At 40.4% G+C, this 24,697-nt stretch overlaps 3 protein-coding genes and 3 long non-coding RNA genes across 8 annotated transcripts; 4 read left to right on the forward strand and 2 right to left on the reverse strand.

The window, feature by feature from the left end:
- Positions 1-2,815: 2,815 nt before the first annotated feature.
- Positions 2,816-5,952, reverse strand: LOC112286786 (uncharacterized). Of its 2 annotated transcripts, none has more exons than XM_024529055.3 (5): positions 5,386-5,952; positions 4,588-4,637; positions 4,212-4,264; positions 3,784-4,035; positions 2,816-3,424 (listed from the first exon to the last, which is right to left on the reverse strand). In XM_024529055.3, exons 1-5 carry the CDS (start codon positions 5,610-5,612, stop codon positions 3,263-3,265), a joined length of 744 nt encoding a protein of 247 aa, XP_024384823.1. In that variant the 5' UTR covers positions 5,613-5,952; the 3' UTR covers positions 2,816-3,262. The 2 variants fall into 2 exon arrangements, with proteins under 2 accessions (XP_024384823.1, XP_024384822.1); XM_024529054.3 differs by having other exon boundaries at positions 4,588-4,718; positions 5,386-5,761.
- Positions 5,953-6,098: 146 nt separating this feature from the next.
- Positions 6,099-6,989, forward strand: LOC141045765 (uncharacterized). Its single transcript, XR_012218184.2, has 2 exons — positions 6,099-6,209; positions 6,625-6,989. It is a non-coding gene; the product is annotated as an uncharacterized LOC141045765 (long non-coding RNA).
- A 374-nt stretch (positions 6,990-7,363) lies between these two features.
- On the forward strand, positions 7,364-10,281 carry LOC112286787 (uncharacterized). Of its 2 annotated transcripts, XM_024529056.2 has the most exons (4): positions 7,364-7,447; positions 7,764-7,933; positions 8,176-8,426; positions 9,188-10,281. In XM_024529056.2, the coding sequence occupies exon 4, from the start codon at positions 9,259-9,261 to the stop codon at positions 9,949-9,951; it is 693 nt and encodes a 230-aa protein (XP_024384824.1). In that variant the 5' UTR covers positions 7,364-7,447; positions 7,764-7,933; positions 8,176-8,426; positions 9,188-9,258; the 3' UTR covers positions 9,952-10,281. The 2 variants fall into 2 exon arrangements, with proteins under 2 accessions (XP_024384824.1, XP_024384825.1); XM_024529057.3 differs by lacking the exons at positions 7,364-7,447; positions 7,764-7,933 and having other exon boundaries at positions 8,416-8,852.
- A 785-nt stretch (positions 10,282-11,066) lies between these two features.
- On the forward strand, positions 11,067-13,401 carry LOC112286789 (uncharacterized). Its single transcript, XR_002971117.3, has 2 exons — positions 11,067-11,392; positions 11,794-13,401. It is a non-coding gene; the product is annotated as an uncharacterized LOC112286789 (long non-coding RNA).
- Positions 13,402-14,227: 826 nt separating this feature from the next.
- On the forward strand, positions 14,228-19,153 carry LOC112286899 (uncharacterized). The gene is made up of 7 exons (XM_024529283.2): positions 14,228-14,725; positions 15,743-15,829; positions 16,026-16,202; positions 16,482-16,568; positions 16,764-16,835; positions 16,992-17,711; positions 17,863-19,153. The coding sequence occupies exons 1-7, from the start codon at positions 14,237-14,239 to the stop codon at positions 19,003-19,005; spliced, it is 2,775 nt and encodes a 924-aa protein (XP_024385051.1). The 5' UTR covers positions 14,228-14,236; the 3' UTR covers positions 19,006-19,153.
- Positions 19,154-21,047: 1,894 nt separating this feature from the next.
- LOC149988393 (uncharacterized) lies at positions 21,048-21,894 on the reverse strand. The gene is made up of 2 exons (XR_016504855.1): positions 21,803-21,894; positions 21,048-21,238 (listed from the first exon to the last, which is right to left on the reverse strand). It is a non-coding gene; the product is annotated as an uncharacterized LOC149988393 (long non-coding RNA).
- Between the last annotated feature and the right edge of the window lie 2,803 nt (positions 21,895-24,697).

A 24,697-nucleotide genomic window follows, 5' to 3' on the forward strand; every position in this document is an offset into this window, starting at 1 on the left:
GAGTACAAACGAGTTGACAGATTGTAGCTGGCGGTCTGACTAGTGGCGAAGCGCAGCGGCAAGTTATGAACAGCACAGTCAGCTGTCTCGAATGGTGGTTCATATAGGATGCCGTGGCCGGGGGAATTGGTAGTATGACTATGGACAAGGGAACCAGCAGTACAGTGCAAATTATCTCACACTCTGACAGAGTGACGATGGAGCACTGAATAATGCAGGAAAGGCGTTGCAGGGCCACTGAATGCGAGGCCCTGCGTTGTGTGAAGGTTTTTCTTGTTCATAGCCACCCAACGTAGCAAGCAGGGGCGAGCTCTCATGTCGGTGCTTTATGCTTGACTTAGAGAGCGAGAGAGGCTCCCCCTTTGCAACAGCAAGTTGAGGTAGAAATCAGGCACACAAGTCTTTTTGAACTAAAATATTGGAAGAAAAGGGATAAATGGGTGGAGGAAGCAAAATTGGGGGGTTTGAAGCTTAGAAGGTTTTCTAAACTTAAAAACAAAACAAAAAATTATAAATTTGACAAATAATGTACAATTAAAACTAATTTGACAAATTTTTGTAAGAACAAATGGATTTTTATAAGAGTTTCTAATAGTTATTTGGATTGAATAGCATAGAATTGTATATCATGGTTGACATGATATACTATTTCATATAAATAAAATTAAGTGAATATTTTTTAAAAATAAAATTGCATGTTTTTTTAATAAAAAATGAGAGAATCATTAGATAGAAACCTTTCACTTATAATATTTTTTATATTTTAGTGTAAATTTATAATAAATTTTTTTTACATGAAATCAATAAGTGTATTAAAGTGATTGAAAGAATCGCATGAAGTGTATTATGAAATTTTCTTAAATTTAATCATAATAAGTTTTAAAAAGTATAAAAAAATACCATAAGCAATTGCACACAAATCTTCTATTGTAAACTTACGGTAAAATATTTTAGTGTAAATAAAAAAAATATTGTGTGTATGCAGGGATGTGTGGCACAATAAGAAGGGGGTGTCCATGCAATAAAAAAGAGGGTGTTTATGTAATGAAAGGGGGTCTCCATGCAAGAAAAAATGGAATGTCCATGCAATTAAACGGGAAATGTCCACCTAACTGTTCTAAAAAATTTAATGCAAAAACGAAATGTCTGTACTTCCCTCATGCCATCTAAACAAGAAATGAAGATTTTAAAATCAATATCAAATTTTTAATGGATGTTGTCTGAATCACCATCTTTTTAAAACCCCAACATCAACTCCTTTTCTTATCTTCTTAAATGTGTTCACAATTGTTATTCCGCACACTTCAAGGAAACACGAGTTCTCTGATTTTATTTTCCCCTCAAGTAAGATCTATTTATCTTCTAATAATCGGTTCCAAATATCAAAATTAAACAAAATCTGTAGCCGTGAGTTTTGTCTTTTTTCTGTTTTTTTGTGTGTCTTTTCCTGAATAAACGTCTTAAAACCATGCGCCAATTTGCTTAAGATCAAACAGGTGGTTGCAGAAACAAGCAATTTGCTAGTAAACCTCGTTGTTTGAGACCACAAAATGGACAAAGACTGTGGATGTGTGTTGTGTTGTCTTGAATCGATGGGTAAGAATCCCTTGTGCTTCTCGAATTCGTAGCAACGATGACTTCTCTGCCAGAAGTACCGAGGAATTGCAAAGCATCAGCCGCTGCCTACATGATTGCAATGCCGTGTTGAAACTGAGACACCTTCGGCCGACTTCTAGTACTCGGAAGGTCGCCGTCTTCAGCGTGGGACGAAGCAATGAACTGCATGTAGACAATCAAATGCCGCGTGCCACGTGATTACAATAGATCCTGCTCTCTCTGTATGATCGATCCTTGGGGTGCCTGCAACCTACCACAACCCTTTCCTGCTAGCACAAGCCGGAGAGTTGAGAGCCGAATCATGTCCTTCCAGAAGGAATGCAAATGGGTTGCATGTAATACCGCATCAAAAGTGCCGCGGTACCCACCGCTTTCAGAAGACCAGGCAGTGGCTGCCACTGATACCAACTAGGATAAGGATGAGATATATGTGATTCTGTGTTCTAGTGGGGGAAGCCAACCCACTTGAATCCCATACGTGCAGTCACTGTGAACAACAACCTGGCCCGAACTGTGCTGTTGAGCCGAGCTAATTATGCGGTTTCGATGTACTTCACTAGAAAGGACGGTTTAGTTAGGTGCCGGGAGAAAAGCAGCCAATTGTGGCTGAATAGATTTATAAGATTGGCGAAGTGATTGATTAAGGACGCTGTGGAAGCAATGTTGTTTCAGGTCATTTGTCGATTTCTTTGCAAGGGGTTTTTTGGCAGGAATCGTGATCAAAGCATCAATTATATAGCATTTAGTTGCCAAATGAACATAGATAGAGAGGAATGATCATGGAGTTAATTAATGATTAATATGGTCTAAGACCAATGTAGAAGATTTAGGAATTAGCATTTAGAAGGTATGCAATGCCTTCGTTACGCATGTGTGTAGGCCCTCACGTCATGAAGCAATGTTGCCAAATTGTTGCATTAGGAAGACCCAGATGTAGAGCTGAACGAAAAATCCCTTTTAGATCACATCCTGTAGGCTTCATCTCCTAGCCCACATTCATACGCAGGTCCACTAGGATTTTGAGGAAGACTTTTGATAAATGAAATCTGTGAGGTTTTCAATTACATCAGAAATGGGAATTAAAAGAGACTTGAACACCTCCAGGTAACAGGAATGATTTATCATGACCTCTCCAGCCTCGACTCAGAACAATGCTGACAATAAACAATACTTCGACCTCAATCTGCAAATTTCTAAGTGTGGTACTTAAATATAAGCCATTGGAGCATCGACTCTATTAATTGAGATCCACGATTACACGGTAATCTTAATCAGGAACATACCGAGACACAGGCAAGGTTAGCACTCAGACTCAGCCTCTCAATGCTAATGTGCTGTTGTATTCGAAGCAATACGCTATCTACACTACTGTAATGTGAAAAAATAAGCACCAATATCACATGAAGGTTTCATTCGACTTATTCATTTGATACGTTGATGTTCGTCAACTTCAAAGCTCTGGACTGTTTAAAACTAGAGACATTCCCGTAAAGTCGACCAAAGTTAGAGGAGCATTGGTCTCAACGCCATGGTAAATTATTGTTGCTGTGGACATGACCCAGAAATCTAATATTTAAGTACAACTGATAAGTTCATTTAAATTTTTCCAAACACTGGGTGTGGCTGCCGATTTGGACAATTTCCATTATTGCTCTTTGGCAGGGACATCACTAGAGACTGCTCCTCTCTTTCCTATGAACCATGTCCAGTATCCTCTAGCTCTGCTTTCTCCCTTCGACTCAGTGCTGGTGCACCCACGAGTATCAAGTTCGGAAACTTCTAGTTTTGGTTTTTGTTGATTCGTTCCCTGCACAAATTTGTCACCATAACATCATAAATGTAACCAGAATCGCTACAGCTATAAAGGCACAGGAATATGAGTCACAAATGCGTATTTCCTGTTTGATGGAAAGTGACGTTCCAAGGCATAAAGACTGATCCGATCAGAAACTGAACAGCCAACCGACTCTCAATCAAAGTACACACAAGACAAAAGGATTCATTTGAAAGATTCTATGCAAGTTCCAAGATCCGGAGAAGTTTACATTACAATATAGCAAGCGTTAAATGTAGGACTGACTCAAGACTTCAACCTTTTATCTTTTAAAAAATTGACTCGCTATTCTACTTGTTTGAAGAAAGCAAGAAAGGTTTATGAATAACAACCTGTTGCGAAACATGGGTACTATTTTCCTGGGGAACGGCAGCAGCGTCTGTTGTCTTCGGCGGAAGATTCCCATTTTGTTTGAGCGCTGGCTCCAATTGCAACAATTTTTCCTCCAGAGCCTCAAGACGCAGCTTTAACGCTTCCAGATCTGGATTTCTTGAATTAAGCATAGCCGAGACTTCTTCAAGCTCTACACCTACCTCAATCTCTAACTCCGCTTCAACTAGCTTCTCAATTTTAGTATCTCGTTCCTGCATCCAGAGCAATTATTCTAAGCCTCGTCACAAGAACTGTAACCAACACACAAAAGGATAATTAATTAATAAATCAACAAAAAAAGAAAAAAAGAAAAGACCATCCTCGTTAACTGGAAACTGTCCGGAACTGAACAGCCTTCAGTAATCTGGCAAGAAAAATGAGCAATCACCTTCAGCATTTGACGCTGATCGTAGCGAGAGTATTGTGCGAAAGCATAGACAGCTGCACACATTAGAATGACAATGTTAATAAGCATTCGGTTTGTGGGATTCTTCAGGCAAAATTTTACAGATCTAACCATTCAGACGAACAACACCTTGCATGCAGTAATTAAAAGAGTGATATACACAAATCATGTATACCACAAAAAGTACAGTTAATGATCATAAAAAATTCTTAACCAAAATCTTTGAACGTCATCAATTAGAGACCACTTTGTACGGTGTAAAACAGACAACGGGGGAAAAAGTTCAACCTACATGTGAATCCATGACGCCTATAACGTGATATGCGTACACTAAGGGGAAGTGAAAGATGAAAATTACCTAAAGGCGGCAAACAAGCAAAAAAGAATTGCACGAGATGAAAATCCCACCTGACCAGACCCACAAACATGAAACCTCTTAATTCTGTCTCCCCAATTTCCACTTTCATGCTACAACTGCTCAATCTTTGTCTGTGCAAGCAAGCGCCAATGCAGTCTAAGATGAAAGTTCACAAGGAAACGCGTAACACGAAGGAGCAACACATTCACGATTGAACAATAAAATTAGAAGCTGAACGTCTAGCAAAAACAAATCACTGAAACTCCAGAAAGGGCGTGCAAAAGACCCTATGGAATAATATTACATACAGGATATACTTAGGCAGCTCCAGATGTTCTTGAGAAGCCGCATACATCACGCTAAAATTAAGAAAGTAGAATAAAAACTAAGTCTCCCATTCCACTCAAAATGGGGGGGGGGGGAAATAAATAAATAAATAAATAAATCACGTGTAGTTCCAATTGAAATAGGAATGCGTAACCAAAACTGCATGACCCAAAAGCAAAGAAAGCACACTGGATCATTGTGGAAAAGAGGACAATACAGGGAAAGGAGGAGCTTAAAAATGTTCACTCGGACAGTTCTTAAACATTAAATTATTTGTAAAACCAAATGTGGAGGTCATGCGTGACTACAGAATCGACTCATAAACCCTAAACCCTGAGTTTGGAAAAATTGCAACTCCAGCGATTAATAGATTTACAAATGATTGTGCGAAATTGTGTAAGAGAGTATAGGTCGAATATGAAGTTGATCAATTCTGAAATTGACGGAGTAGTAGGTATGTAGAAATATTACCCGAATTTGCGCTCATCCGCAGGCGATGACATGAGGAGGCGAGCAGCAGTTTGAAAATCCAACCGATCTTCGCGAGCAGCAGCTTCCAAAGCCTTCCTAGTCACCTCTTCATCCTTTCCCCGAGCAATGCCCGAACCAGAAATGTCAGAAAAGGCCCGACGCTGCAGCAAAGTGCTCGAAAGCCGCCATGCCCACTGTCTCTGAACTAAGATTGCAATTCTTTTCATCGCAACCTGAACTTCCCTCTCTAATCCAAAAATAAATAAAACTGAAGGGGGGAATTTACACACATCTAGACACCAAAAGCATCTCCAAGGACCATTGGTGCACTTATCCCAACGGCTTCATCGCAGTCAGAGAAAAATACCGCAAGCATTTAGGTATTTATCTCAAGACCTCGATACTGAATTTCAACATAATTCGTATCATGTAAGAGATGTGCAATTCCCTACATTCAACAACCACATGCGAAGTAAATCTCTTCTTCGCAAAGTAGAGAAAGTTTGAGAGGGTAGGGGAAGCAGACGAGAGAAAGACAGCTTTCCGGAAGCGGGTCAATCGCAAGATGTTAATGCTAGCATTCATCGTAACACATCACACCCATTTTTCACCGAGATTGGCTCTATCGCGTGACGATATTCGTTGATGGGATGACTATCATCTTTTTGAGTCCATACACTTGTTTCCACCGAAACCCAACTTGAACACAGGAGGCTCCATCGCGGCAGTGAGCAATCGGTGCCAGTACTTACCTCTTCCAGTCTTGAGGTGGCCTCAACACGTTTGAGTGTGTGTTTTGTGGAAGTTGCTAGTCGCCGGATCAGGTGCGTGGAATGGGAAGGCCGGAATGTCTTTTTGGTGTGGGAACTGTCCTTAGAGGAATTAGGGCAGGCGCTTGTTGATTGTAATTGTGCAATGTTCGATCAGCTCCTGGAGAGATAATTCTGATGCGTTGCCTCGGAGATTTCTTAATTGTGTGTTTTTAGTTTTTTCTTTGAATGAAATTTTTCTTTTGGGATTTTTTAGGCGTCTATGGTTGTGCAATGACCGTGCGTTGAAAATTCAGATTGCTTTCCAGGGTTGTTTGCACATGTGAAATTTGTCTACTAATGGCAAAATTTGCAGAATTGTTGCTGTGAGGTGATGCCGTAGCCCCTGCTGTGTTCAGTGTTTTGGTGTGTGGCTTAGTTTGTTTGACTGAAAAGGCTCAACGGTGCTTTATGTTGTGATTGTTTGCAGGGTTACAGGAGTTCTTCGTTGAGTACATTTGGTGGAGATTCGAAAACCCCAGGGTTTGAAGGTAGTCAACATGGTCCAGCCTTTACTTGCAAGGTTGGCGTCCGCAGCTGAGTTTGTGGCGCTTCCTGGAGCGATTCTCGTTGCATATTTCTCGACGAGTCGCTCCACTGAACCTAAACGAGATCACCGGAAATGATGGGCTTCCAGCTTGATCGTTTGTGTGCTGTGCCTGCACACAAACGAGCGTCCCCCCTCTATTCATGCTATCTGATGCTTTCGGAGAGACATTAACCGCCTTTGAAATTGTGACATTGTTGCGCATGTGCGTCATTTGCATGATAAAATAAACTCTCCATTTGAACGATTATGAACATTTTCCGTGTTAAAATGCGATCATTGATGATATTGGTATGATTCATGTTGGTCACAGAGTGACTGCTGGACATGTGCATAGTCAGTGCCCACTGCCGTCGCCATTTCCATGAAAAACCTTGTATTTACATTGTCCTGGTATGAAAACATTAACATCTGTTAAGTTCACTTTCGTTACTCTTTGAGCAGTTGAAGAACTATGTGGAGTGTAAGGGAAGTCTGGGTCAACTTTTAGTTTACTGCTGCCTAGTCTTCACCAAACAGGTGTATCCCGCTTGTTCTGGTGGAGCTTGGGCAGATAATTTTTAGCCTAGTGCTTCCGGCAACAACGATTACACTAGGGTTTTCACTGATTCCTCCACAATTGCTTCAGACCAACCATGGTAATGCAAAGCAGATGGTGCACCCCTAGCGTCTTCAGATGGCCATAATGCTTACCTGACATTTGCGAGTGTGTGAATTACTTTTCTCTTGAATGTATATGTTGATTCTGAATGCCACGAATGCAGTAATGTGAGACAGCAGTGGCACTATTCATATTCAATGCAAGAGTTGAAATCAGAATCCATTTTAAACAGTAACTCTGAACATCTATCCTCATAATTCCTACATGTTCTTCGAAACATTCAATTGTTCATAGTTCTAAGCAATCTTTAATCTTCCATCGTATTCACTGGTTTGAAACATGTAGTTGTCCAGATCTACTTGCACAGATACACATTTGCATTCTGCCCCTTCACTATTTGTACATGTATCGATTTTGACAGGATTCTGGGGCTGAATCGACAAATTAGTGTCTTCTTGGGAATTGTATATGAGATTCTTCAAAGCAATAATAATCTGCAACAATATTCAAGCTCGATGCCTCTCATAGAAAGGTCCCAATGCCGTTAACAAAGATTATTGATGCTGCTGATCATGTTAATGTATTTATCCCGTAAGTACCATATCTTGTGATTATCCTCCGAAGCTTCTTTGCGTTACAAAAACATGTGGCCTGAACTGCCCATGGCTACACCCTGTTACCTATGCTGCGTTTCGTGTTCCTGAGACACTGCGAAACGTTGACGAACTGTTGCACCAGAATGAAATAAATAAATAAATAAATAAATAGCTTGAACTGTTTTAGTTTTTAAAAAGTTTCCGTGGATGTGGATGTGCTCAACTCACCATGTGCAGCTGAATGCACGACCACGATATGATGAGAATCATCCGCTATGTCCGGTGAAGTTGCAGACGGAGCCCTAGGGGCAACAGTTCACAGCCTTGCACATTCCGGGGAAATAGACACGCTGTCAGCGTCTCATGTGGCACGCTTCAGCGCTTCGGACCGGAATGTTCCCCTTGACAGGTTTATAGACAAGCGACTGTGGCGTGGAAGAGAAATTTTCCATCACCCTGCGCGTTCAATTTGCGGCTTGTAAGATTAGGTGAACATGCCATGCAATCCCTTTCCCTCACAATCTCGTGTTTAGTTGTTACTTTTTTTTTTCTGATTCCATTCTACATGAATTTTTGTGGGTTATGTCTCATTCTTCGAGGATTCATTCTCGGTTGTGTGGAGGAGGGGGTGGGAAGCGTGCTGCAGTGATTTCGTGTCTTAAATGTAGAGAAGTTGGCGTATTGGTGGAAATGTGTCGAAGTCTCTTCTGAAATTGGAGCTTTATTCAATTCGGTTGCTGGATACTGAGTTTTCTGTCAAGTTATAAAGAAATTTGGCGAAAGAAAACTGTTGTAGGGATATTTGTGTTTGTGCAATACAGGTCTGGGGTGTGCTTTCTTTTGCTTGATGTTTTGCTCGTGCTCCATGTGCTGGCTGATCCTCATCTAGGGCAATTTGTAATGTTAGAATGACCGTAAGTCCGCTCTGCTCTGTATCTTCAATTTTTTAAAGGCATGAACTTCGCTAGGCTGTGAAATCATCGTCATTTCTACTGAAAACGTAGCTTATTCTTTTGTCACGACTTGCTACTTTGTCAATTTCGTCAGTAGCTGCATTTATCTTGACCTATTGAATACAAATAGTTGTGGTGGAGATGTGTTGGAAGGGCTGCTGTTTTGTGGACAACTATGAAAACATTAAATACGATTAATTGCTCAACTGCTCCACTAAAAATTCCAACTAAGTTGTGTGTGTGTGTGTGCGTGTGTGTGTGTGCGCGCGCGCGGGTTTGTATTGATTGACGTAAAGATCTGTTTTAGCTAGAATTACAATCACAGTGTAGCTCAATTATTATAGGAAGACACAATAGCAGTGGAATCATGGAAGCAGCAAGTGTTCTCTCGGCGAGTGCCCCTCGATGTTGCTACACATCTAGTTGTAGAAATCCGAACGTGACGGCATCAGGGTTGGCGAGGAGTTTGAAATCTAGTCTATTTATTAGTAGCAACGTTAGTTTAAGGCCGCATTTCAGGTCGAGAAATAGCACTTCAAGGCATCACCTCCGCATGGTTGTGCGCTGGGAAGGAGGCCAAGATAAAGACCCAAGCAGTGAGGAACGACCTGAAACACTCTTCATGAGAGAACTTGCTAAGCGGAAGAAGTTAGGCCAAGATGTGGGTATGAAGGAAACAGATACCAAAACCAAGGAAGAAGAAACTGAAGGCTCCAAGGCCTTCAGTATGCCCAAGTCCACAGACGAGAGAGACACATCTGATCAAAGGAAGCGTTCCATGGCTCTTAACAGCGAGGGCCTTGATGGATTGATACCTAGAGGCCAGGAGCTTGTCAAGTTAGGCGGGACCTTTTGGGTAACTTTCTGGCCGCTCATTGTAGGTACCCTTGTCTTATTTCTGGCTTCGTATTTATATTTTGGTCCAGCCTTTCTACACAGTGGCACGAGAATTAATCCACCCCCTTACATAGACCCATATCAACTTTTAGACTCAGAGCAGCTGCCTTCTCAGGTTGGCCCAAACCGCGTGCCATACAACACTTACATATCCCCACAGTAGTGTGCTTCATTGTTTGGACCTATAAATGTTGCAGTTATGCCGCTCTGTGCAGATGTCAACATTGTAGTATTCCTTGTGTAGGTTCGTTAAGGACAAACGTTAATCGTTGGATACTGTCACGAGATGAGTAGCATTGACGCAGGTGTTGGTTGTGTTAGTGAGCTTAGAATTGTTGTTTTCCCACCTGCTTAGAATTGTTGGAATTCATTGCACCCTATCGTGTGTGGGGTGCCGAAGAAGACATTCAAACTGTTGCGTCAGTCCGTTGCTCAGTATTCTGAGATACAATTTATATTTCTTCTATGCACTTTGCCATAAGCTTTAGTTCAACATACTCGATATTTGTGTGTGCGCAATTGCTGCCTAGTCTGAGTTTTCGTTTTGCTGCCAATTCCAGCCTGACCGACACTGCTCTGTATTTACTTGTGGCTCTGAACTCGTGGGCTTGTGAGCTTCATTGGCATCTTCGATCAGCAGGTGGAAATGAGAGGTTATCTAGGCTCTTAGAGATTGTGGTAACTTAAACAGGCTATTGAAGAATGAAATTGTATTCTGCGGTAATCCTGCGTTCTCCATTTGCAAGCGTTCATCTTAATTAGTTATCCTATCTAGGACTTTTTGTCGTCTTGCAATTTTCTTTGTGCGGTAGAGTGGTTGAGAACTTCTGCATTGCAATACGGATTTCCAAACTCTTGAAGCAGCAAATTCAACCCACCCCATGAGCAACTACGGGCTTGCATCTCGACAGTGCGCCTCGTAAGATTTATGGTACAGAATGTGAACATGTGCATCAATTTTTTGAATTTGAATATAAATACATGAAAAATCTCAAGCAAGGAAGGTACAAATAAAACTCTTCACTTCGTAAACAAATGTAGCTGATTAGGGTATAGTACTTTGTGCCACCACTTCACGCTCCCCCACAATACAATATTAGCTGCAGTTTAACAACACAAGTTCCACTTTCATCAGATTTATGTACACGACAAGAATTTGTCCATTCTGATGCATGAGCCTCCGATCTGGGGTATGTACTTCATCGAAACCCCTTACTAGCTCTATTTTCATGGATTTTTTTGGAAAGAGTGTGTAACATCTGTAGCAGTGGGACCCGTGCAGAATGATAAATATCCACACGTGACTTAACGCAACGACGACGCAGTAATTGTGATTCGTACAGAATCGGCATCAGGCGAGAAACTCGTCAACAATGAAGTGGGTCCAGAAAGCCTATAGCTTAATGCTACCGCCCTTCAGAAGAAATCAGCATTACAGACTAAATTTGAGCAATTCTGCTGTTGGAGATAATGAGTGACGCGAACCTGCTTTCTGCTAGACACCGAATGAACCACCTTGCTTGGCTCACTTCACTGACTGGACAGCTCGCCATTTTAACCCCGCAGCTATTCTAATTTTAGAAGGGGGACGTGCACGTGTTATGGTATTTCTGGATTAGCACCCAATTTTGTTGCGTATCTTACGCATGATTGAGAGTTTTTGGAGATGGGGTTTGAGGTTTGGGCATTTGCTATGGTTTTGTTAATGCAGTTAGTTTTTCTCCTGTTCAATCAAGATCCTTACACTGATGTGGAATGTTGCAATCGGCTGTCTTAACGCAGCTTTTTATTGGAGATGGCTTCAATGTTCTCCATTCTCAATTTATTATATATATATATATATATATATATATATACAAAAACAGAAAACGAAACCGAGATTATGTCTTGCCTAGATTATTCCTTCATACTGCACTCCTGACTTCTTCTCCTGTTTCTTCTAAAGCTTTCCTTTATTAGGGTGTTTTGTTATCCTCTAACCTTGGCCTTGCAACATTGACTGTAGGTTGGTAACACTCCATTAATTCGCCTCTATGCAACTTCGCAAGCAACCGATTATAAGATTCATGGGAACCTCTGAGGTCTTCTTTAATTTGTCTTTCTAGACATACGGCAGCTTGTCCATAGTGATGGCAGCCTTATAAAGCACGGGGAATCCGCTTTTGATCCCTTCGTTTTCTTAAATTGTATTTGACTATCGTAGACTAATACTCACAGTAATTAAGTGGTGGCTAGAAGAGATTTTGAATCCTGGAGGTTCAGTGAAGGACCAAGCAGCTCATCATGTCACCGAGCTATGAACCATCATGTTTGCTTCGACTTTTAGAGTCATCACCATTGTTTTGTGTGACCCTGTTTTTCCCTAGTGGACAGGGATAAGGTTTGAATAGTAGGTTTGAGGCTCAAAGTGTAGAGTATGAAGCTTTGAAGGTATTCACCTACTATTTGCTGCATATCATCTCCACAGTATCAGCAGTAACTGAATACTTGTTATTGTAACGTTGCCCAATGTTACGGGAGGACATTCTCTGGCCTGCGAGTGCAACACTTGTTGAAGTGAGCTTTTCGTCTAAGGCCAGTGTCAGGATGGTCTTGAGATAAAGGTGCCTGAAATTCTGACTCAGCATCAGTGTACAAGCTTCGAATTTCCGCATTTATTTGTCACAGTGACCTAGTATATGTTCTTGCTCGACTCTAAACTTTGGTACTCTCGACAAACTTGGAAACCAAACTTTCTCACCTGATTCTCTTTTGTTAGATGCTCTAATAGGTGCTGGCTGTTCCTTCAAAAACCCAAACAATTATGGCAAGTATTCTGGATTCCTCGCAGAGGAAATCGCAAGAGATAATCATTCAGGTGCTACTGTTTTTATCTTTACTTTCTCAAGCATCATTTTCCATTCAATGGTGGTAAGCTCTTCTGTCTTATTGCTGGATTTATTTATGAATATTCATTCTTTGACGAAGATGAATCCGAAAATAGGAATTGATAAAAATTCTGAGCGACCTTGGAACAAGGTAACTAAGTAATATCTTCAACAGTGGTTTTCTCAAATTTAACGGACACCACAACCTTGAGCAGTTGGACCCGCCAACGAAGACAGTAGCATACTTGAGCATATTTTAGCAGGTTGGCTGTTCGTCAGTTTTGTACAAGGTTGTGCTCGAGTTCTGATGATTGATTTAGGGACTTTACTATTCTGATGCATCGAGTTTAATCATTTACTTGTGAATGCACGACCCTCCTTCATCACCCTCACTTTGGTTGAGCTCTCAACTTCACCATTGTTCAATGATAGTAACACATCGAAAGCTTTTTTGGGATGTCAAGAAGTGCTTGGCTATGGCTATGGCAGCTTGTTGATCAGGCATGCAAGAAGAGTATAGTTGATAAAGCGTTGACAATCTTGAGTAGTTGGAGCTCAAGCTCTAGAAGCATGGTCAGATGGCTCCGATTCGGGTCGCGCAATCATAGAAACTGTTCGTGAAGACACAATCAAATGTGCTGTGACAAAAGAAACTTTTGGTGCATGTGGATTTGTCACACTGCCATGTCTCCATGTTGTATCATTAACGTGCATTCTGAAACACTCATGATTTTTTCCCTGATTCATGTATGGCAAGACTTCGATCCGTTGCAGTTTTAAGATTCGTATGATCATGGTAGGGGCAGGGAAATATTAAAAAGAAATACTGATTATTTCTGTGATCCAACACGTGGATTTCTTTACTAACAATCATTTATCTGCATAGTAGGTGGTGGACAGAAGCCACTAGCTATGCATGAGGGTTGCCAGTTTCTATAATCTAGTAGTTGGAGGTGGTTTTACACAACTATTCTTCAAGTCATACTCCAAACCATTTGGTTTTTACAGAAAAAAAGTATATATATATATATATATATATATATATTTTTTTTTGAAAAAAGGGAGGGGGAAAGAAGGTGAAAACAATGTGAACGCAGAAAAGCAAAACCTACACCCATTACGACTTCAAAGAGAGAAAAACCCCAACCAATTTTTCACATGTACAAATTAACAGCCCATGAGCAAAGCAGCAGTCACAAGAGAGACACAACCCTAAAGTCTCACAACCTAGAAACAGTATTTTTGGTCAGACTCAGAAGAGTATAGACGTAACCCATTTCCCGTAGTAAGACGGGCAGAATTCGTCGTAAGTTTCAACCGCAACTACGGCTACGAGCAGTAGAAATGTCTACGTGAGTTCACGAGAGGGTGGGTCCAACGATTCAAATCCTGAACGCCATGCACACTACTACTACTACCCACTGCCCTCGAGAAGGAAGGAGAGAATTGACCTGCCTTCCAACTTCCCACCACTGGGACCATTCCATGGTGCTGTAGAGAACTATCGCATGGCAGAGTGAAGAAGGGGATTCAGAACAGTAAACTCATCTGAATCTGCGTAGTCCAACTTCACAAGGGTAAATGAATATGTCGCCCTTCGCAACTGAAGAAGCCGCGCGGACCGGCACAAGAATGGATGAAAAAACAGAAACGAATGCTGTGGTTCGTAGGCGAGGGCAAGGCTTGAGCAAGACGAGACGGAGAGCCAGGGCAGTGCCGAGGACGCCATTAGTGCGTGCAGGACGAGGGAAGCGCGAGAGACCGATCCATGCTTTGCAAATACAACGACGTCGGTCGGGGCAGGGGAGGATGGAGGGAGATGGCGATGGCGTCGCCAACACCAGCAGCACCACCACCACCACCAAGGAGCCACCACTGCCGCAATCCGCAGGGGCGACCTCGAATGGTGCCGCGGCAGAGAATGACGCTGTAGGTGGGAATAATGTCCGGCCTCATTCTCTGCCTACAGGGTTGGCCAAGGAAGCCGCGCAGCTCTTCCATGCCCGTGCCTACCAGGGGTGTTTGCTTATTCTGCACCAGCTGCAACTGCACAACGATGAGGATCCTAAGGTAGGTCAGTCATACCGCGTCTTGCTCTTTTGGGGTGAATGTAGTGGATCCAAGCCTGGATACTGTTTCTGAGTGATGTCGCATTTGGTATCTGGTGGAAGATGTGTTGGGTCTTTAGGATTTTGTGATTTTACGGTCTGGAGCTGATGTTGGAGCCGATTCTGTTCATTCGGAGAAGTTTAAGTTGTGCTGAAGAGTTTTAGGGTATTCAGCGAAGAGCGTTCAATGCGCTGGTTTAACAGTTGCTAACTTGGAAGTAAGTTTACGAACAGGTCTTCAGCGCTATTTTATTTCAGGGTTTTATTCGTCATTTTCCATATACCTCGAGCAGTGGAGCTTCTTAGAAGTCTGACTAATTTTGATGATTAAAAAGTAACGGGTTCTGCAGCTGTAGCTCTTAGGTTGTTAAAGTTGGAAGGCTTTAAATTGATGCTACCTGTGCTAGTCCAACATTGGTATTACGCTTGATGTACTTAAATTATCCTTTCGTAAGCAGCTTACTGATCAGGTTTTTGTCCTAACATTCGGCATCGATGATTATATCGGTAGCCGTGCTCAACTTTGTAGCATATATGAAATGGCTTTTATTCTTGATCCTTTTTTAGAAGCGCATTCCGTCTTTATTCTCTTCTAGGCAGGGGAGGCTATGTGCATCATGATATTTGTGACTTAGACTTTACTGGGACTTCAAAATCCGCAAAACTTATTTGAGAAAAAAATCATGGGGCTGTATTAGTTCTGGAGAAAGGTTATGGAGTAGGTTATGTGTGTAAGAAAGTTTGAGTGATGGGATCGTCGGCGTTTTCACTTCTCTTTTCTTTTCTTTTGTCAATTTCTGGTGCATGTGCCCTTTAAAACCATCACGTGTTATTGTTTACATTTCTTGACTTTCGTAATCGGAGTCCTTATGCATGGAATGTGAAGGTCGGGAATTTTGGAGATTGTTGATTAGTCATATTGTTGCTCTTGTGCTGTAAAATATTTTAATGATGATATTGTACTGTCATGAATGTGCAGGTACGACATAACATTGCTGTTGCAGAGTACTATCGGGATGGCTGCACAAACCCTCAAAAACTTCTGGAAGTGCTATCTCAAGTGAAGGTGCGTGACCATGTCCTAGTGGATGTTGAGTAGACTGCATCCGGTACTGAATTAGTTTCTTCAATGATTTAACCTACATTTCCCATTGAATTTTTTTGTGCTCTATGGCTGTTGGTAATACCTATCATGAGTGAAGTTGTGATCTTCTGGCTTTTAGAGGTGCTTTCGATGAATTTTTTGTAGTTTTTATTTACAGGCCCGTAATGAAGAACTAGCTCGGGCTGCAGAACAGCAGCAGGAAGGAAATGGTTCGGCTTCAACCTCTGGTAGCACCAATGGCAGTGGTGGGGTCTTTAACGCCACGCGTACGAATAGCGCGGATGTTGTTGCGTACATGGACGACTACGATACATCGATTCCCAACTTGAACACTGTACGTAATCAGTGTCTCCTCAATTTCCAGTCAGTTATGAGGCTTAATTCTGATTATCTGCTCCTAACTAAGATGTCTTGTTGTGGTCTGGTTAGAGAGCTTGGTTTTAGGAGTATCTATTCTCAGATACTTCCATGTTTAGTATTGGAATTGATGGCTTTGAACTGCTTTCTCAATCGACATTTTGGTACCTGCTCCTTGTTATCATTGATATTCGTCGCATTGTATAGCATCTTCAGGGGATAATGTCATATTTTGGTGATTTGCATTTGAGGTTAGGCTATTACGATGTACCACCTTCAAAGATATGCTGCGGCGATGTCTGTCTTGGAGCCTCTTTACCGCAACATTGAACCAATCGATGAGGTAGGTCATTTACATTTATGCCCCCCTCTTTTTAGTCTGTGTCTGGAAGGTCGTTTAAAGAGTCCAACGCGCGTTTCTAAGCACCAGATGATTTCTTCTCAAGCTTTAGAATTTTTAGACTCTCGCGAGGACAAGCGTTGTGGCTAAATGTGCGTTCTCTTAATGATCTGACCCTCCGGATGCGTGTATGTGCAGACAGCGGCACTAGGAGTGTGCCTTCTCATGCTGGACATCACTCTTGCTTCTGGTCAGCCCGGGAAAGCAGCGGTGGGTTTAATACCTTTTCTACCTTTCGGCATGAGTTTATCACGAGTATGAGTTTACAATATTATAATTTATTGTTTTATTGGACTGAAAGTCTTGTACTAAAAGTGTTTTATCCGATGCAAGTCTGTTTGACGCTATCTATTTGTGGGACTGCAGGAAGTTTTGCATTATATGGAAAAGGCTTTCGGGTACTTGTTACCTCCTGCGGAGAATTATAATTCAGCATCCTCCGTGCCAAGTTCCACACCTCCTGAGACCGAATTACTTATTACCAATACTGAGAAAACTCTGGCCAGGACTTCGTCTGATGAAGGCCTAGAAGAGGATCCTGTCACTCTTGGATCTCTAGAGATAGATTCCAGTCAAAATCTGGGCAATAAAGCTACAACTGCGCCCGTGGTTGCAGGACGGGAGAAACCTATGCCTCCGGTAGATGTGAAACTGCTCTTACATCTGTACAGAATTCGCTTGTTTATCTCTGCACGGAATCTGAAAGCCAGTAAAAGAGAGATCAAATCTGCTTTGAACCTCTCCCGGGAAAATATGACTGCGTTGCTCCTCAAAGCACAGATGGAGTATTCTCGTGGAAACTACCGAAAAGCCATTAAGCAGTTGACCATGTGTATAGGACGATCTGATCCAAGTATGCGAGGAATATTTCTTTCCAACCTTGGGTGTATTCATCATCGACTTAGAAAAGACCAGACTGCAGCTCTGTACTTTCGGAAGGCACTCCAAGCTTGTGCATCATCAGAGCGCAACAATTCCCTGTCTGCGATGTCTTTTTCGCAAGACAGGTCGCTACCTATCGTCTATAACGCAGGGTTGCAGCAGCTTTCATGTGGGAACCCAATCCGGGCCTTTCGTTGTTTTCAGGTGTGAAAATTATATTTTATTTTCAATTCTAATTTTTCTCCTTTGTTCTTACCTTCTTGTATACGTCCAGATTAGAGAAGCGTTACTTCTAGTGCCGTTTTAATTTATTCACACTAGTGCTTTCAATGGCCTATTGTGTCTGTCTCTTCAGGAAGCTGCTTCTCTATACTACAATCGACCCTTGTTATGGCTACGATTGGCCGAGTGTTGTATTGTTGCTCTAGAGAAGGGTCTTTTGGAGAATACTACAGCGAAGAGAGAAGTTGAGGTAACAATTGTAGGCGAAGGAGAATGGCGTCGTGTGGTGCTGCCTGGAGGGAGCCTTAACCCAACAGTAGTAAATGGATTTAAGGTAAATGAACCAGAGGGAGATGTACAGATATCTGATGGTGGCGAAAAGTGGTTCCTTTCTGGGAAGCCTCACAAGCTGTCCCTTTCTTTTGCAATCCAGTGTCTACATACAGCGATATGTCTCTTTGATCGCTGTGATGTTAAGGCAGCCGAAGCTGCTGCTGAAGCAGCTGCTGCGGTGGCTGAGGTGAAGGACAGTGACGACAACAAGAGTACCAAGGGAGGCGATCCGATGGGGGGTGGGCCCAGCCCAACCGGAGAAGCCAAGGATACTAAATGTCTCTTAGCTGCGGTGGCAGCTATGGAGGAACAAAAAATGCAAGAAGCAGCTGCACTTCGGATGTGGGCACTCGCGGCGCTCGCATACTGCCAACTTGGAGTGAGTCATCCGTTACGAGCTCTTCGGTCAGCAGAGCAGCTATTGCGGCAGCCCTCCTGTGCGAGACCCTACCTGCTCCTAGGGCACGTGTACGCAGCCGAAGCTCTTTGCCAGTTGGAGAGACCTCAGGAAGCCCTGGAACATCTCTCAACATGTTTAAACGAGTCAGCATCTGAACCTACGAGCTCAGGAACCGAAGAAGAGAGCCTCAAATGGAAATATGGTGACAACAGTGAGGCAAGTGGCGATGGCGAGGACGGTGCTACTTACACTGTTGGTGCTTTGGGCGATGCGGCCAGTGTTGCACGATTGACAGGAACCAGTGCACGAGTATCACTCTATATAAACCTCGCCGCTGTCTATGCAATGCAAGGTAACCTACAGGAAGCACATCGATTGGCACAAGCTGCGCTTACAATGGCTCCCACCAACTCCACAGCTATGCTGGCTGCGGTGTACGTGGAGCTTAAACGGGAACGAATGGCTTCAGCACTGGCGTTGTTGAAGCAGCACCGTCATCTGTGTGTTGTGAGCTCCAGTAAAGGGCTGTCACAACTCAGCTGAATGATGTGACCGCTAGGCTACAATTAGATGTATCATTCATGTGCAGACACTGGCAAGCAGCTGCTAACCATCAGAATTTTGTACCATAACCTTACTTTTTTACGGGTTGGAGGAAGAATGTCGGAATTAACAACTCATTGCCTCAAAAGCTTTCATTCACTTGTGGTTGTTTTCCTCTAAGCATCTATGTTTGAGGTATTTTCTGTGTCGATCCCTAAAAGTATCGGGACGATGACATCAATTTCTTAGCTTTTTCTCTCTCCGCCTATTCTCAATTTTATCAGTTTATTAGACCACCTTTCATGAACGCACTACTGTGCTACTCTTCCATGGGAGGCTTCTCCAGCTTCGCGTAGTCTTCACAACTTTTCCCCTGGTGTGTCAACTTAAACAACTCAACCCATGTTGCCTTGACCTTCGTGCCCATGCCTTCAATTAGTTGTGCCGCTTGCCACGTTGCGCACCTGTTAACCCAGCCATTGAGCTTCACGGTCGATGGGCTCAGAATCTCCATAATCTCAGGCCACATCTTTAAATTGACGTTGGCTTGCTGCAGTTGCAGAGATGTCAAGTTGTTGAGACAGTATTTCTAACTCTGTCTTGAAGAGGGTTGAGGGATCCCATTCACCTCGAGTATCTTCGCCCGTGCTTCTTTCACAAGCTCTCGGAGCACTAACTTGCTATGCCTTATTTTGGCTTCCTGAGCTTGATTCTCAAGAGCTACGAGACGGCTCTCCAGATTGCTCAGCCTATCTCTCAGTGCCAGGCCATATGCAATCTGGTAACTCTCACCACTCAGTTCCGCAAAGATATCACTAGGCCTCTGTTGATGTTTACCACCGGAAGGCCCACCGTACTTGAGCTTTGCACATTCGGCTGTCATGCTTCAGCTAGCAGTAAGTTCGGTCTCTGACCCTAAACTCTAACTCAATCGCTGCAGTACATACTCTCTAAATATTAGACGGAATTCGAAGTCCTGTTGGACACGATCTTACACCCAATTGTTCACTTATCAATCTGTGGTGGTGTGATGAGAATGACTCTTTCTCACTCCACTTGATGCATTGTAACAGAATGCTTGCATTCCCAGTGAGATTTGAGAAGTTGCTGTAAGGACCAGAAGAAATCTCCACATTTGCGACTGTTCAGTCTGTGTGAAGAGATGGCTACATGGGTACAGTTTACTTGGCCTTGAGAGTACACTGAAGCACGTCTTTTCTGATGTACAGACAGTATCAGGTATGAATAAATAAGTACATTAATTGACAAACACACATGTATATGGAGAATCAGGGGTGCCAAGATCCACAATCTCATTTCAATCAATCACTGCTGGGTAGCACTCAGAGGGTCTTAATATTAAGAGACAATGTGAGAGGCCGCAAACTGATTAATTGTTTGATTGGCTGAAATTACAAACTCATCAATCACTTTAATTTTCAACCCTTCTATTTCGTGAGTTCATCAAGCTTTTTAATTGTCATGCTCTTGTTGAATACTTGTAATGGTTACTTGCAAAACTATTGTATACACAATTGCCAACATATGGTGTATTGTACAACATTGTGGGTATGTCACTCTATTTTGAGAAAAATTTAAGTTTATGACCTTGCATACTGATGTGCTTCTATGCAATTATAAATGAATCAGCTAAAACCCAAGGAAAACATTTGAATTGAGAAGTCTATTTATTGATTTATTAATGCAGCATTTTTTAGATGTTATGTATTTAAAAATAAATAAAATCATTAAAATGAGAAACCAGGTATTATAATTTATTATATATATATATATATATATATATATATATAACTTTCTGATCTAAAGTTAAGACATAAAAAATTAGAATAAATAATAATTAAAAAAAATGTGCCATCAATGAGTTCATATTAGATACGAAATGTGTTGTATTTTTAAAAGTATTTCGGAACGTTTTTTTTTCTTTATATCATTATTTATGAGTACGTTGCATATTTTTGCTCACACCTCTAAATCGACCATCAGCATACACACATTGAAGCAAACAACTATATATCACATCTGCTTAACCAACAAGTTGGGATCCGCCTTGAACGCTTCATAAGGAAAGCCCTACACAATTTTTCAGTTCAGAAGCTAGAGCTGAAAAGAATGAACAAGGGTTCACTTTCATAATCACCAAACCATTCACTGAAGGCACCAAACTTGACAAGAAACTGGTACAACCAATATGCACCATGGGGACAAGATCCAGCTGCACATTACCATAGAATACATTAGGGTTTCTTGCATCCATCGAATAAGCCAACACAGTGTGTGAAATCTAGGGTTTAGAACTGCAACTGGTGCCAATCAGCTACAAATACAATCCAAATGCAGCTCATTGCTGGCTTCCAGGTGCATGACAGACATCCCCATTCTTGTCATTTTCGAATATTGGTTCACGCTATGCAGAAGGTCTGCAACAGTTCTAATTGCGAGCGTTAATACCACATCACAGAATGCACTGCTTTCTCCGAACGAGAGAATAAGCACAGGGTAAGGAAAGTGGAGGAAAACACACACACGGACGCACGCCTGCCTGCCAAAACATCGACGTTCAAGGCTAACTCTAACTTTTCCGTGCACAGTCTGATGCCAACGCGTCAGTTGCAACGGACAACACCCTTGCTGTCGCTACCGGGTTCGCGTGTGAACTCCAATTAGAAACGAATGAAATCCGTCGGGAAGATAGTCACGGAATTGCAAGCTGACAGCAGCAAATCGACCCGAACAGTGCACAAGCTAACCACTGCGAAAGGGTCAACAAGCCACCTACCGAATTGAGGGATATCGTGTTGCTTAACATCAAAGCTTCCACCAAGACGCCAAACTACGATCTCCCCAACTCCACAAAATCTCGACTCTGCTCGGCACACTATATAATTTCACTTCACCAGCTACAACACAGTGTGTAGAATTTACACACGAAGCATATTCTAAATGGTTTGTGAAGAAGTGTAGGAAGGGACCATGCACTTCAAACTTACTGCACTCTCTGCATGAGAAGGCATCACCGAGGTGCTACTAGCTGGAACTTCGAAAGGACAGGAATTTGCAGGCCGGCTGCACAGGAATCAATGTGGACGCTGCAAATCGAATCAGAAAAGAAAAGAAAAGCAAAAAAGGACAAAAGCAAGTCCTGCTACCACTGGAGTCTGACATAGTATGTATCAAGTGATCTCTCGTGCATGCGTCACCACCTCTGCCACGTTTGACAGCACCGGCAGCAATAGCAACAGCAGCGTCGCAGTCGATGCTCCTCCATGTTCGAGCCCCGATGCCACGAGACCGCGCTGCCGTTCCACAACACCACCGCAGCGCAACATGGACGCCGCCATACCGACCTGCCCCCCCCGCTCGTGGATGGATGAATAAATGCATGAATGAATGAATGAATGGAAACCGGGTGGGGGTATCGTTCTTGGTCCTGCGTGTCATGGCTCTGACTTGGAAAGACTTGCCTCGACTTTAAGCATGAGGGTTGTCAATTAAAGAATTGGGTGCTTCCTTTTATAAGTATTTTTTTTATGTATATTTTAGGGGTTCTTTATACTTAGAACCCCACTTTGAAAGGCCATGGTGCAAAGGTATTGTAAATGTTTTGTGTTTGGTAAAATAGATTCTATATTTGGAAGCTTTAGCTTTTGGAGACAATCGCAAGTGAGAAGAGGTTATGAAATGTACTAAATAATTCTTTTATTATAGGTCTAAATATGTCTACTTATATTTTTATTTTAATAATTCCAACAAATAATATATTTATCTATTTATTTATGTTCTTGTTTTAAATGGTTTTTTTAATACAAAATTGACATTGGTTCTCAATTTTTTTGTAAAAACCACCACTTGAGGTGGATATATCACAAATTTATGTGAAAAAATATTATTATGCTGTAGTAGAAAAAAAATTATTTCATCTCATATTTTTCTTTTAGGGCCGTAAGAAACTTACTTTTTATACTAAGTATAAACATCTCTTCAAGTCCACATTAATTCTAAATTTATAAAAATATATAAAATTAAATTCAAAATTTTAAATAACATGATAATTATTGGTGGTTCAAAGTCTAGTCCCAAGATTACAACTATGCTTTATAGATACTTGTATAAAATTTATACTTAATGTATAAAAAAAAACAATGTGTCTTAAAAGATAAATCTACATTATATAGTATCAGTCTTGTTGTAATTATGCTTCTATTTTTTAATCTGAATCATGATATTTAAATTTTTAAATTTTTTTTTATAAATATTAAGCACCATTTTAAAGAAAATATTTATCAAACTTGGAAAGCATGTAAAATTAAATATTTGATCTTAAGACTTTTAACACATTAAGAATATATAATAGAACACTGTCTGAGTTGGATCTACAAAAAACTAAAATATCAAAGAATACTTCGTTTGAAGGAGAAATAAGAAGTTGCAAGTTATTAAATTGATTACTAATTTATAATAATATACCAATAACAAAAACAAAAAAAATAACATCCATCTGTTCATCTAATTAAGTAAAAATTACTTAGGAATTAAGCTCTAATAATGACATAGTGTAGTTGCAATAGGAAATATTAAATATATTTTTATTTTAATATTATATATACATATCTAGATATATATATATATATATATATATATATATATATATTCAAAATCAAAACTAAAAGATAATTGTCTCTTTGTATAAAAAATTAATGGTTATATATAATTACATAGTATTTTTTATTTAATTAATTTAATAATTTTTTATATATAAGTAATTTCAAAGAATACCAAATAATATTTAAGTAAGATAATAATTATTTAAAAAATAATAATATTTTCTAATTTTTTAAAGTACAAAAATTTATTAATAAGATCTTTTTAAAATTATTAAAATAAAAATTATACATATTTTTGTATAATTTTTGTATAAACTAAAAATTATACATATACACACATGTGTATATATATATATATATATGTATATGTGTGTATGTATATGTGTATGTTTTTTTTGTATATATATACAAAGAAATATTTTAATTTTAAAAATAGATAAATAATCTCTTATATATTTATTTATTTATTTATTTATATAGATAGATAGATATATAAATATAAAGGAAAATGATAAAGCAACTCAAATTTTTACTAAAGCAATCCATCCATCATCGCAATTTTGCACATAGATAATACTAATCTTTTTCATCATTAAGACCATAATCTATATTTGGATAAATAAAATCATTATTTTGGATATTTTTTCCAATGGTTCTCAATAGTTTTCAATGGCTAATAATAAAATAAATCTATTTCTCTTTTCCTACTTGTCTTATAAATATATATGTACTAAATTTAATTTTTTATCCTATATTAATAGATTTTTTTTAAAAAAAATTGTGTATAGTAAACAAAGAAGAGAAAATTATATATTCTATAATTTTTTTGTATTTTGCAATAGAAAGTGAAGGATATATGTATATACCACCAAAAGAATATTTTGAAAGTATAGGAAAAACAAAACATAGTATTCATGAATTTATATACAATTAAGGCTATATTGTATACAAATAGCACCCTCACAAAGATTGCATTGATTATAAGTATGATCAAAATTTTCATTTTCACAAAAAAAATAGTGCAAGTTATAACAATATATACATTTACATTACATATTCATCGTTTGCAT

Source organism: Physcomitrium patens, chromosome 9, assembly GCF_059467195.1.
Source record: "Physcomitrium patens ecotype Gransden chromosome 9, ASM5946719v1, whole genome shotgun sequence".
Taxonomy (NCBI): Eukaryota; Viridiplantae; Streptophyta; class Bryopsida; order Funariales; family Funariaceae; genus Physcomitrium; species Physcomitrium patens.